Source organism: Pelodiscus sinensis, chromosome 1, assembly GCF_049634645.1.
Source record: "Pelodiscus sinensis isolate JC-2024 chromosome 1, ASM4963464v1, whole genome shotgun sequence".
Classification (NCBI taxonomy): Eukaryota; Metazoa; Chordata; order Testudines; family Trionychidae; genus Pelodiscus; species Pelodiscus sinensis.
Window position 1 is genome coordinate 150,960,798 of NC_134711.1, and position 13,968 is coordinate 150,974,765.

General features: G+C 46.4%; 1 protein-coding gene across 1 annotated transcript in view; it reads left to right on the forward strand.

Annotated features, from left to right (window-relative positions):
- Positions 1 to 1,776: 1,776 nt before the first annotated feature.
- ADGRG7 (adhesion G protein-coupled receptor G7) overlaps positions 1,777 to 13,968 on the forward strand; it is a 49,307-nt gene continuing 37,115 nt past the window's right edge. Inside the window, exon 1 of the mRNA XM_006130737.4 lies at positions 1,777 to 1,932. Within this exon, the coding sequence (XP_006130799.4) occupies positions 1,821 to 1,932 (112 nt within the window). The 5' untranslated portion in view covers positions 1,777 to 1,820. The remainder of the gene's footprint in view (positions 1,933 to 13,968) is intronic.

Here is a 13,968-nt window from a genome sequence, read left to right on the forward strand (position 1 = left end):
GGAGCTGAAGCCAGGTGGGAGGTGGCCCTGGAGGAAGGGAGTGCAGTTGGCCACTGAAGTAAGTGGTGAGAAGGTGAACTGCAGGCCCCTTGGATGCGGAGAGCACAGTGTGTGGCACTGCCAAAGGGCTGCATTGCTGAAGAGGATGTCGCAGCCCTTGGAGAGATATGACTCCTGGAACAGACATAAAGGAGGTGTGGTGAGGCACCACCTGAAGAGAGCACACTACTGTGCAGGGCTAATTGCCATGGCAACTAGCAGGAGGTGCCAGAGTGGCATGTGAATCTTGTTATAATTGGTTAAAAGGGATGAAGCCAATGCTCAGACCTCTATCTGCCCACATCATATATTACACATTGATGAGTATGAAAGAATTGCACGTGAGATTGATGAAAAATACCAGCAAGAATTCTTGAAGCTCTAGAAACAGTCTTCAGTGAATCAGAAAAGGTACCATACCTGTTATCTAGGAAAAAAGTGAACGTAGTGCCCATCTTCAAGAAAAAGGTGACTGGGAAACTGATGGCCAATTGGCCTCAGTGTCTTGTTCAACCTACCTGCATGAAAGGCCCCATGCAAGAGTATATGGGTAGGCGTTTTCTGTGCAGCTTTTGGCTCTAGATCTACAATGTTATCACTCATAAATCAACTCCTTTAAGATAAGTAGTGGAGGCTGCTAGAGATTAGGAATACGTGCAATGGATAAGGATAGGTAGCATTCTGCGCCCTCTAAAAGTTACAGATTCTGTTGAAAGAAAATGGAAACTGTCCTAGAAGTTAGCAGGCCAAGTAACTGTAGTGACTGAGGAAAGTATTTCTCTAAAGCTTCACACTCTGTTTGTTCACAATACTGCAGGGGTTGCACAGCAGTGTTGTGAAGCCCCAGAGTGTTATCTAATATATCTTTCACCTCAACATGCAAAATTGGGGCTTCTTTAGAAACCAGAGACTTGGTGTTGGACCATTTAACCTTTACACAGTGCTTACTGGATGCTCAAATCTGATAGAGCTGCCCATTCTAGGGGTTTCCCCCCCCCACACACACACACTGTGTGTTTGCAGACCCTCTGATAGGAAGGAGGGCAGTACTTTGTGGGGCAGGGGAGAGGGGTCACAAGAAGCCTCAGACTTGGCCAAAAATGTAGACATTAAAAAATGAGCTAGGTATCAAGACCTGAAATTTAAACACTTAATTGAAGCTGCTGCTACCCATTTATGATGGACCATTCACTCTTTGAGACCATTTATAGCACAGTAGAAGGGGAAATCCATCAGTCCCTGGAAAAATCCCTTTGGATGGGCTGCCTTTCCCTACTCCCTGACCTCCTGAGGTAGGACAATTGGAGCAGCTTCATATATTGAGTGGCTTCTTCCTCCCTCAATGCATGGAACAGGCAGAGTTCCTTCTACAGAGACTCCTCATTTGGCTCTAGGTCTAACTCATTCATGCAGATCAGGGACTTGGAGAGAAAGGGGGTCTGAGAGCGATGGCTGAGGTAATATATTTTATTGGACCAACTTCTATTGGTGAGAGAGACAAGTTTTTGAGCTTACACAGAGCTCTTCTTCTTTTCCCAGACCAGAAGGAGAATTCTGTGGAAGCTTGAAAGCATGTCTCTCTCTCCAACAGAAGTTGGTCTAATAAATGATAATCCTTCATCCATTTTGCCTCTGGTTTTGCCTCTCAATATTTCCTTAAATGGAACAGAAAGGGTTACATTTCTAGCCTTGACGATGAGAAAAGTAGTTAATAGTTTATCCATCACAAGGAAGTGAATTAAAAATATATTATAGTTGAGCATGCTTAGGGCATACACAAAATGCCTTCCTTTCACTGGGACAGCAGAGCGTTGATTGTGATTATTTTTGGGACAGTGACCGTAGTGCTTTGGATACTATGCATTTGGCAACTTGTTCTCAGGTTTAAATCAGGTAATACAAATATCTGTTTTATCCAGTTCACAAAATGATGTAATGAATACTGACTGAGTTCTTAGTGCCATTAGCTTCTTGAGCAGGAATGTCTCTTCTCACCATCGTTTGCAGTGTTATTGTAGCTGTGTTGGTCTTAGCAGGATTTTAAGGATGCAATACTTAAGGATTTTAAGGAGAGGCAATACTTTAATCGCTACGATGGTTATATTTTCTATTTTGGCTGAGACAGTCCCCTTTTTTAGCCATGTCCTGATCATTCTGACTTTTTTGGCAACAGTGGGCTTTTGTCCGGTTTGCTTTTGCCATCTGATCAAATGCCAACTTTTGTCAAAAAGTGGGGTGCAGTGTAGAGGAATGAGTGTTTGTGTGTGTGTGTGTGGGAGGAGAATGAGCAGTGATGCCAGTCCCTCATGAAGTGCCAAGATTCATGATGAGGAGGGAGATGAGTAGACAGGGTTTCAGCAACCCAGCCTCATGGAGAGGGTCAAGTGGCTTGAACCAGCCCCATGCTGAGGTGGGGAGAGCTCATACCAGCTCTGGGCTATGTCTCATTTTTCCTTTGGGAAATATGGTCCTACTATTGATTGTAGCAGTTCTCAATTGGGAGGTGCGAGGCCTGCTAGGAGTCCATGAGCAGGTGTCAGGATTTTCAGAGGGGTAGCCGTGTTAGTCTGTAACTGGAAAAACTTAAAAAAACAAGGAATAGTCTTGCAGCACCTTAGGGTGTGTCTAGACTACATGGCTCTGTCGCCAGAGTCATGTAGATTAGTTTACTAGACATATACAAATGAAGCGGCGATTTAAACAATCGCCGCTTCATTTAAAGTAAAATGGCTGCCGCACTGAGCCGATCAGCTGTTTGTTGGCTCAGCGCACTAGTCTGGACGCTCCGCAGTCGACATCAAAGGCATTTGTCAACCGCCCCGTTATGCCTCGTGGGATGAGGTTTACCGGAGCGGTCGACAAATGCCTTTGATGTCGACCGTGGAGCGTCCAGACTAGTGCGCTGAGCCGACAAACAGCTGATCGGCTCAGCGCGGCAGCCATTTTAATTTAAATGAAGCGGCGATTATTTAAATCGCCGCTTCATTTGGGTATGTCTAGTAAACTAATCTACCCAGAGCCATGTAGTCTAGACATACCCTTAGAGACTAACAAAAAATGTAGATGGTACCATAAACTTTTGTGGGCACAATCCGCTTCTTCAGATGAATGGAGTTTAAGGGGTCCAGTTTTCAAATAAATAACACAGAGAGGGGATGTGGAGGGGAGAAGAGGAGGAAAAAGGGGAAAGAAATTGTCAACATGTCCATGCTAAATGAAGCTGATAAGAATACTTAGTACCCACTCTAAGTACCTTTTTTTTTTTTTTGTCATTAGGATGTGGAATGTAGCGGGCCATCCAGCCAACGTTTTTGTTTAGATTTCTGTTGTAGGAATCAAACTTTTAAATGAAATTAAGCTTCCCTGTCAAGCTGGCTTTTAAAATTGTTTTGAAATAATACGGTGACTTTGAGATCCATTAATGAGTGCTGAGGCAAGTTAAAATGTTCCCGAATAGTTTTTGTGTGTTCCCTTTTTCAGATGTCTGATTTATGTCCATTAATTTTTTCTTGTAGAGACGGTTCAGTTTGGCCAATATACATGGCCAAGAGGCATTGCTGGCACTTGATGGCATAGATCACATTAGTGGATGTGCAGTTGTATGAGCTTCTGATGTGGTGGTTTACGTGGTTAGGTCCTGTGATAATATTGCCTGTATAGATGTAAGGACAGGGTTGGCCCCGGGGTTGATTGCAGGGGTTGGCTCCTGGATCAGTATGATAGAAGTGTGCTGCGTGAGGTTACAGCGTTGTCTGTAAGTGAGGATTGGCCTGTCCCCCAAGGCCTGTGAGAGGGAGGGTATGTCTACACTACAAAGTTGATTTGAACTAACAGCCGTTAGTTTGAATTAACTTTAATAGGGGCTACACATGCACATCGCTAGTTTGAACTTAATTGGAACTGGCGGCGTGCTTAATTCGAACTAGGTAAACCTCATTCTGCGAGGACTAACGCCTAGTTCGAATTAAGTAGTTTGAATAAAGGGCTGTGTAGCCACTTAATTCGAACTAGTGGGAGGCTAGCCCTTCCCAGCTTGCCCTGGTGGCCACTCTGGCCACAACCAGGGTAACTCTTCTGCCCCCCTCCTGGCCCTGGAGCCCTTAAAGGGGCACGGTCTGGCTACGGTGCCCGTGCCAGGTGCAAGCCTGCCAGCACCCAGCCAGCAGACCCTGCACCTGGCAGGGCACAAGCCAGCCACCCGCTGCCACCCAACCCTCCGGAGCCTGCCTGGGTCCGCGAGAGGCGGGCACCCGCCTGGTCTAGTGCGGAGATCGTGGACTTCATCCAGGTTTGGGGGGAGGCCTCCATCGTCCACGACCTCCGCACTTGGCACAGGAAAGCAGCCATCTAGGGCAGGATAGCTGCCAGCCTGGCCACCAAAGGCCACATGCGAACCCAGGAGCAGGTTTGCATGAAAATCAAGTTGGTCCAGTGAGACCCCCGACCCTGAGCCCTGAGCTTACAACATAAGAACATAAGAATGGCCGTACTGGGTCAGACCAAAGGTCCATCTAGCCCAGTAGCCTGTCTGCCGACTGTGGCCAACACCAGCTGCCCCGGAGGGGATGGACCGAAAACAATGACCAAGCCATTTGTCTCATGCCATCCATCTCCAGCCTTCCACAAACAGAGGCCAGGGACACCGTTCCTACCCTCTGGCTAATAGCACTCCATAGACCCAACATCCATGACTTTATCTAACTTCTTTTTAAACTCTGTAAGGGTATGTCTACACTACAATGTTAGTTCAAACTAACATTCATAGGCGCTACACTAGCGCTCCTCTAGTTCGAATTTAAATCGAACTAGCGGAGCGCTTAGTTCGAACTAGGTAAACCTCATTTTACGAGGATTAAGCCGAGTTCGAACTTACTAGTTCGAATTAAGGGGTGTGTTGCCCCTTAATTCGAACTAGTGGGAGGTTAGCCCTCCCCAGGTTTCCCTGGTGGCCACTCTGGCCAACACCAGCGAAACTCTATTGCCCCCCTCCCGGCCCCGGACTCTTTAAAGGGGCACGGGCTGGCTACGGTGCCCATGCCAGGTGCAAGCCTGCCAGCACCCAGCCAGCAGACCCTGCACCTGGCACGGCACAGAGCCACCCACCCGATGCCCCCCAGCCCACCATCTCTTCCCGGGACCAGGCTGGCGGCTCCCGGGAGCTTGCCCGGGACCGCAAGAGGCGGGCACCTTCCTGGGCTAGTGCAGACATCGTGGACCTCGTCCACGATCTCCGCACTAGGCACAGGAAAGTGGCCGGCTAGGGCAGGAGAGCTGCCAGCCTGGCCACCCAGGAGCAGGTGTGCATGAAAATCAAGGGGGTCCAGTGAGACCCCCGACCCTGAGCCCTGAGCTTACAATGGCCGTCCTGGGTCAGACCAAAGGTCCATCTAGCCCAGTAGCCTGTTTGCCGACAGAGGCCAACCCTAGGGACCCTGGAGGGGATGGACTGAAGACAGTGACCAAGACATTTGTCTCATGCCATCCCTCTCCAGCCTTCCACAAACCTTGGGCAGGGACACCACTCCTACCCCCTGGCTAATACCACTCCATGGACCCAGCCTCCATGACTTAATCTCATTTCCCTTTAAACTCTGTTCTAGTTCTAGCCTTCACAGCCTCCTGCAGCAAGGAGTTCAACAGGTTGACTCTTTGCTTTGTGAAGAAGAACTTTCTGTTACTAGTTTGAAGCCTGCTACCCATTCCTTTCCTTTGGTGTCCTCTAGTCCTTCTTTATGGGAACTAATGAAGAACTTTTCTGTATGCACCCTCTCCACCCCACTCATGCTTTTAGAGACCTCTATCCTGTCCCCCCTCCGTCTCCTCTTTTCTAAGCTGAAAAGTCCCAGTCTCTTTAGCCTCTCTTCATATGGGACCTGTTCCCAACCCCTGATCATTTTAGTTGCCCTCCCCTCTCCCAGCCTCTCTCTTCCCCTCTCCCACCTCCTTTTCCCAGTCTCCCCCAGTTTTGTTCAATAAAGACAGATTCAATTTTGGAAGACACGTTATCTTTATTTTGTACATCAAGAAGAGGGGCTAGGGAAGGGTAAGTGGAAGGAGGTGAGGGAGGAATGGGGCACGAACTCCCGATGGGGAGGACTGGGCTGGCTGTGTGGGCTTCTGGGGGTGGAAGCTCTCCTGCAGCCCCCCAATTGCCCCCTCTCCCCAGATGGCAGCCTGCGGCAAGTGCAGCCGGGCTGATGGCCGAGTGGTGTGATGTGTCCAGTGTGGGTAGTCCGGGCACTCCAAACGGGGCACCCCTGAGAACTGTCTGTCCGGGGTGGGGGTTGGGACCCTTTAAGCACAGCCCTCGGCTAGCCTGAGACAGCATCTCCACGCTCTAAGTCCTCCTCTGATGCCCTGCTGGCACTGCTTCTGGCCATCCTTAAGCCCGGTTCAGGGTCCACTTAATGTGGACATGCTAGTTCGAATTAGCAAAACGCTAATTCGAACTAGATTTTTAGTCTGGATCCGTTAGTTCGAATTAGTTTAGTTCGAATTAACTAATTCGAACTAAGTTAGTTCGAATTAACGTTGTAGTGTAGAGATACCCTTATAGTTCTAGCCTTCACTGCCTTCTGTGGCAAGGAGTTCCACAGGTTGACTATTTGCTTTGTGAAGAAGAACTTTCTTTTATTAGTTTGAAGCCTGCTACCCATTCATTTCATTTAGTCCTTCTTTATGGGAACTAATGAAGAACTTTTCTGTATGCACCCTCTCCACCCCACTCATGCTTTTAGAGACCTCTATCCTGTCCCCCCTCCGTCTCCTCTTTTCTAAGCTGAAAAGTCCCAGTCTCTTTAGCCTCTCTTCATATGGGACCTGTTCCCAACCCCTGATCATTTTAGTTGCCCTCCCCTCTCCCAGCCTCTCTCTTCCCCTCTCCCACCTCCTTTTCCCAGTCTCCCCCAGTTTTGTTCAATAAAGACAGATTCAATTTTGGAAGACACGTTATCTTTATTTTGTACATCAAGAAGAGGGGCTAGGGAAGGGTAAGTGGAAGGAGGTGAGGGAGGAATGGGGCACGAACTCCCGATGGGGAGGACTGGGCTGGCTGTGTGGGCTTCTGGGGGTGGAAGCTCTCCTGCAGCCCCCCAATTGCCCCCTCTCCCCAGATGGCAGCCTGCGGCAAGTGCAGCCGGGCTGATGGCCGAGTGGTGTGATGTGTCCAGTGTGGGTAGTCCGGGCACTCCAAACGGGGCACCCCTGAGAACTGTCTGTCCGGGGTGGGGGTTGGGACCCTTTAAGCACAGCCCTCGGCTAGCCTGAGACAGCATCTCCACGCTCTAAGTCCTCCTCTGATGCCCTGCTGGCACTGCTTCTGGCCATCCTTAAGCCCGGTTCAGGGTCCACTTAATGTGGACATGCTAGTTCGAATTAGCAAAACGCTAATTCGAACTAGATTTTTAGTCTGGATCCGTTAGTTCGAATTAGTTTAGTTCGAATTAACTAATTCGAACTAAGTTAGTTCGAATTAACGTTGTAGTGTAGAGATACCCTTATAGTTCTAGCCTTCACTGCCTTCTGTGGCAAGGAGTTCCACAGGTTGACTATTTGCTTTGTGAAGAAGAACTTTCTTTTATTAGTTTGAAGCCTGCTACCCATTCATTTCATTTAGTCCTTCTATTATGGGAACTAATGAAGAAGTTTTCTTTATGCACCCTCTCCACACCACTCATGCTTTTATAGACCTCTATCATATCCCCACTCAGTCTCCTCTTTTCCAAACTGAAAAGTCCCAGTCACTTTAACCTCTCCTCATATGGGACCTGTTCCAAACCCCTGATAATTTTAGTTGCCCTTTCGGAAACCTTTTCAAGGCCAAAATATCTTTTCTGGGGTGAGGAGATCACATCTGTCTACAGTACTAAAGATGTTGGCGTACCATAGTTTTATACTTCCCCCCCTCCTTCTTCCCCTGGCTTCCCCCTTCCAGCTCCCTCCTCCCAGGTTTCCCCCTCCCCTCTCCCACCCTCTCTCTTCCCCTCTCCTTTTCCCAGTCTCCCCAGAGATTAATCCCCCCCCAGTTTTGTTAAATAAAGAGATTTTCTATTTTTGAACACACGTGTCCTTTATTTTTTACATCAGGAAGGGGGGCTAGGGAGGGGTAAATGGAAGGAGGTGAGGGAGGAATGGGATACAAGCCCCCGATGGGTCTCTGGGGTGGCTCTGCTGGCTCCTCAGGGTGGAAGCTCTCCTGCAGGGCCTCCTGGATCCTGACAGGCGCCCTATTAAGCCCCCCGGATGGCAGCCTGCGGCAAGTGCAGCCAGGCTGATGGCCGAGTGCTGTGATGTGCCGAGGGTGGGCACTCAGGGCACTCCAAGACAGGAGTGTTTTGCTGTCCCTCATCGAGTTAGACAAGCAAGCGGGGAACCCTGAGAATTGTCTGTCCGGGGTAGGGGTCGGGTCCCTTTAAGCACAGCCCTCGGCTAGCCTGAGACAAGTTCGGTTCAGGGTCCACTCAATGTGGACATGCTATTTTGAATTAGCAAAACGCTAATTCGAATTAGTTTTTAGGTCTAGATGCACTAATTCGAATTAGCTTAGTTCGAATTAACTAATTCGTATTAAATTAGTTCGAATTAGTGCTGTAATGTAGACTTACCTGGAGGGGTCATTTTCCCAGATAGGTTGTAGATGTTGATAATTCATTGGAAGGGTTTAATTTGGGGGCTGTAGGTGATGACAAGTGGTGTCCTGTTGTTTTCTTTGTAGGGCCTATCTTGAAGTAACTGATATCTGGGTACTTGTCTGGCTCTGGCACCCTGTTTTTCACTTTTCTGGGTGGGAATTTCAGTTTTAAGAATGCCCTATATCATGGCTACTCAACATTGGGCCAATGGGCCACATGTGGCCCGCAAGCCATTTGTTTGTGGCCCACACCGCGGTTTGGGTTTACACGGGGCTCAACACACGACCTGGGGATGGGATCATTTGAACATGGCCTCCACTGGAAAGAAGCTCCACAATGGCGAGGCATCTCCCAGGAGGGGTGAACATTGAAAGATATGAGCTAGCTGGAACAGACAGGTACAGGGTGTCAGTGTTTCTAGCCCCCAGGGAGGAGGAGTTGGGAGCACTGGGGCATTGTGGGAAGTGCTTTGTATTCATGCCCATTGGTGTGAAAGAACCTGTTTGATATATTTTCACTATATTTGCATGTAAATGCAACCACACTTAAGTTGCGGCCCTTGGCAGCTATGGGGAGACTAATCCTGGCCCAGCTGTGGCTTTTTGTCCTATCCCCTCCCCCAGGTCAGGCCAGAAGCCAGAGCCAGGCCAGGGTAAGATCAGTGTGAGAAGCTATGAGGAGACACAGGCCCACCACTTGCCCTGGATGGGGTTTAGGAAGCAGGGACATAGGCTGAAGGCTGCTGTTGGATTCCCCCACCCTGGGCAGGTGGAGGAGCTTGGCTCTTGTTTCTGATTTGACCAAGGGGCAGAGACTTTTGGGGAAAGAAAGGGAAAGGGGCAGAGCCACAGATGGGGCGGGCCTTATGCCCCTGTCTCCACTCTTTTAGGAAGAATCCATCACCCCTGGATCTACTTCTTTGGTGGAGTATTCTTGTCTGGTGAAGGAGCTTTTACATGTGTTAAGGTAATATCTCAGGGTATGTTTACACTAGCCCCCTAGTTCGAACTAGGGAGGCTAATGTAGGCATTCGAAGTTGCAAATGAAGCCCGGGATTTAAATATCCCGAAGCTTCATTTGCATCTTCCCGGGCGCCGCCATTTTTAAATGTCCCTTAGTCCGAACTTCGTGCCCACGGCTACACATGGCACGGAGTAGGTAGTTCAAATTAGGATCTCTAATTCGAACTACCATTACTCCTCATGGAACGAGGAGTAACAGTTAATTCAAACTAAGGAGTTAGTTCGAATTAAAGTTTAACTGCCGCGTCTAACCGCGGGCAGTTAGTTCGGACTAAGGAGGATTTAAAAATGGTGGCGCCCGGGAACATGCAAATGAAGCCTGGGATATTTAAATCCCAGGCTTCATTTGCAACTCTGGTTGCCATCATTTGCCTACCTAGCTCGAACTAACGAGCTAGTGTAGACATACCCTCATGAATTGACATTATGCTAAAAATAATGTGTGAACATCTATTCCAAAGTTGATACAAATAGAAAAACTTAAAATCAACAAATAGTCTTGCAGCACCTGAGAGACTAACAAAACACGTAAATGGTATCATGAGCTTTCGTGGGCACAACCCACTTCTTCAGATGAAGATGATCCCATCTACATGTTTTGTTAGTCTCTAAGGTGCTGTAAGACTATTTTTTGTTCTTTTAAGTTTTTCCAGTTACAGACTTACTCGGCTACACACATTGCTTGGAGTCTTAATAGAAAAGGATGCAAATGTGGGAAACCCGTGAAAGTGTCCAGTAAGGAAATTCCCATGAGAATTACCCACTAGAGTATCAATGGGGAGTGGAAATATGTGGTGATTAACCTTTGTCAGGTATTATCAGCCTCTGTGAATTTAACTATTCTGTATTTCTTGAATGTCACATGGGAAGCTGAAAGTACAACATAATTATTTTACCATATATGACCTTTATTCATGAGGATAAAGAACCCTTTTGTGTGCTTTTGACTTTGTCCTATTTGGAATTCAGCTATCTGTGACCAACAACTGGTATAGACTCAAAACCCAAGTGTAGTTAAGCAAATCTGCAATTTGCATGGACACGCCTAATACATGCTTGAAACTGAAGTGACCAATGCAAACCATAACTTTTTTTCTCTTCCTACACTTAAGTTTTGCACCAGTGTAGCTGGGCTGAAATGGAGCAAGACTAATCTCAAACATAGATGAGACTTTAGTTCTTATTTGATATTGGACTTGGGCATGCTACCTATAGTCACTGTTATAAACTTGTCTGGTTTATAATACTGGAGTTTCAGCATTGCTAGCTGTCCTGGAAGTTGATTTTCTGAGAATGCAGCTCATGGAATAATATGAGAATCTCAGCTTTCATTTAAAAAAGTAAAATTAAGGTGCCAGGCATCATCAGTAAGGAAAAAGGTTCAAAAGGCAAATCAAAAGAACCATCCTCGTGGAATGAGGAGTAACGGTAGTTCGAATTAGGATCCTTAATTCGAACTACCTACTCCATGCTGCGTGTAGCCGTGAGCACGGAGTTTGGACTAAGGGGGATTTAAAAATGGTGGCGCCCGGGAACATGCAAATGAAGCCCAGGATATTTAAATCCCGGGCTTCATTTGCAACTCCGCTTGCCCTCATTACCCTACCTAGCTTGAACTAACAAGCTAGTGTAGACGTACCCTACTGGAGTATTGAGCTCATAACTGCCTGCAGAGGGTACAAGTCCTCTTCCCTCAAAAAAAAAAAAGAGTTTTAAAAAGAGGAATCCATGTGAAATGGCAAATGTGAAGACAATACATTCTAGTCACATGAAAAGAGTACGAGCAGCGAGGCATGGGAGAGACTAGACAGCAGCAAGTACAGCTATAGTCCCCATCTTTGAGTTGGCAGAATTTGTGGGATTAAGATTTTGTTGCAGAATGAAATAGGCTTGGAAATTCTAAAGGCAGGCAGCCACGCTGTGCTAGCTTCTGTTCTTAGCTCCCATTCAGAGTCACCTAGGTAGCCATGTTGGTGCAGAAGCTGACTTTTTGTCATCACAGGCTTTTATTGTGATTTTCTTGTTTTAAAATGGTATGCTTTCAAGCTGGAGTATCAGCCTTATTTTTTTTCATTCCTTTTTACAATTGATGACTACCATGTCCTCAGCTAGGCCTGGATTATGCACCCTAAATCTGTGTGTGGATCTACCCTCTGTTCCTGAAGACAAATGGGCTGTCCTTTCTATGAATCTATGGAACCTACCCTCTCCCACCTCAGCACTGTACCTCCTAGACACCCCTTAGCAGGGTTGGGTTCTATAGCTCGGGAGAAACTAGGAACAGCTGAGTGGGGCTGGGATGATCAGGGATCCTTCACCAACACTGAGGGGAATTTGTTCAGAACTTCAATACACCCTGAGGCTGCATTGACTTCTGAGAAGAACCTGTTGGGGTTTTTTGTCTACTGGAGCTTTGCTGCTTGGAAGCCTGGAGAGTAATGGGAGAATGAATGGAAAGGCAGAGATCCCTGGCCTCCAGTAGGTGCCCTAAAATTTATAGATTCTGAAGGCTAATCCCATTGCTCATTGCATACCATGTGGGGGAGAGGAGCAAAGCTCCTCTGTGTTAATGAAATTATTCCGTTCCTGGACAAGTTTTCTTTCCCTTCTTCAGGTTTTCCCATGAGAGAGGCAAGCTGGATTTAATGGTTAACACAATGGCTAGTGATGCACTACATGGATGCATTGAGTTATACTACAAAAAAAAAAAAAAGAAAAAAGATAGTGTTCCATATTTGCCATGGGCATCTGAGTGTAAGACATCTGAGGGCTTGTCTACACAGACATTTTATTCTCCGCAAGCTGACTGTCCACACGGTCCCTGCTGATGCACATTAACAGTTTGTTATATGTTAATGAATGGCAGGAGCGTCTGCACAGACAGTTACTCTGAGGCAGGTTAGTGCAAGGTGGATTCATATCCTGCTTGCTGCAAAGTATTTGTGTATACAAGCCCTGGATAAAGCCAAAATAATAGTGTTAAATAACAACCCCTTACCCTAGTACAGATAAGATCACAACAAAAACAAAATCAAGCAATACATGTCAATATTCCAAAACCAGAATTAACTCAAACTGCTTTTCACATCCCTTATATTTTATATCGTACTTTCAATGACAAATAGTATTATTGAAAATAGTAATGTATTAAGCTACTGATTTGCTGTAACAAGAAAATAAGAACTAGAAAATAGTGTGTATACATGCTGCCTAGGTTTGCATTTGCCTAGGTTTGACATGCATCTGACGAAATGAGTCTTTGCCCACGAAAGCTTATGCTCCTATATATCTGTCTATAAGGTGCTACAGGACTCCTTGTCGCTTTAGGTTTGCATTGTTGATGGAATTCTTTAATTTTTGAATTTTCTGATTTGGCAATGGTTAGCCAGTGTGATATTAACAATGTGCTAACAAGTTCTGCATGTTAGTTTATTTTTTTTAAATAAAAGACTTGCCCATGTTCAGCGATATTAGTTATAATTAGGCTGTGACCATGATGGTCCACTTAGGCAAATGGGTGATAAGTGGAGGTAAATCTCCAATTTTGTTGCAGCTAGTATTATATAACATAAAACAGTTTTCTTATTAGTTTACAGTGGGACAGCTTTATCTTGATAAAGAAAGGAGAAATTTAATTTTAAAGAAATCTTAGAGTCCAGTACTTCACAGAATGCCACAAATATTATGGAGTGTCCTGAAATTTCTATTATCTGATTTTTTCTTCCATTCCTGAAATCTTTCTCTTTTTTTTGTGGTATGAGTTCAATGAATAATTTACATTTACCTTCCTGCACACTGTCTCAGCAAGATCGTGAGAGTAGCAGTATGCTCTCTGCCCGTCATGCCAGGCTCTTTGAGAATATTGGTTCATGTTATAAATGGGCCTGGTTTTATTAGGTTTAGCTAAAAATGCTAGCATGATCAGAAGTGATGCAATTCACTGAACATACTCTGAAAGGGGGCATTCAGTTATCTATTGAGTATGTGTATGTGTCCATGTGTCAAATGGCTAGCCTCTTTGTTGACACTGTAATAAAAAAAATATGCCACCAAGCTTCACAGCTCAGATCAACTGACTCAGGCTTGTGAAACTCACAGTGGGTAGCTAAAATAGTGTAGATTTTTGGCTTTGGGCCTGGATGTGGTTCAGAGTCCCCCGCCCCCGGCTCAAGTCCAAGCCTGAATGTCTACGCTGCAATTATTACCCCTGAAGTAGAACCCCACCAGCCCAAGTCAGGTGACCCAGGCCAGCCATGGCCATGCTGCAGGTCTGTTAT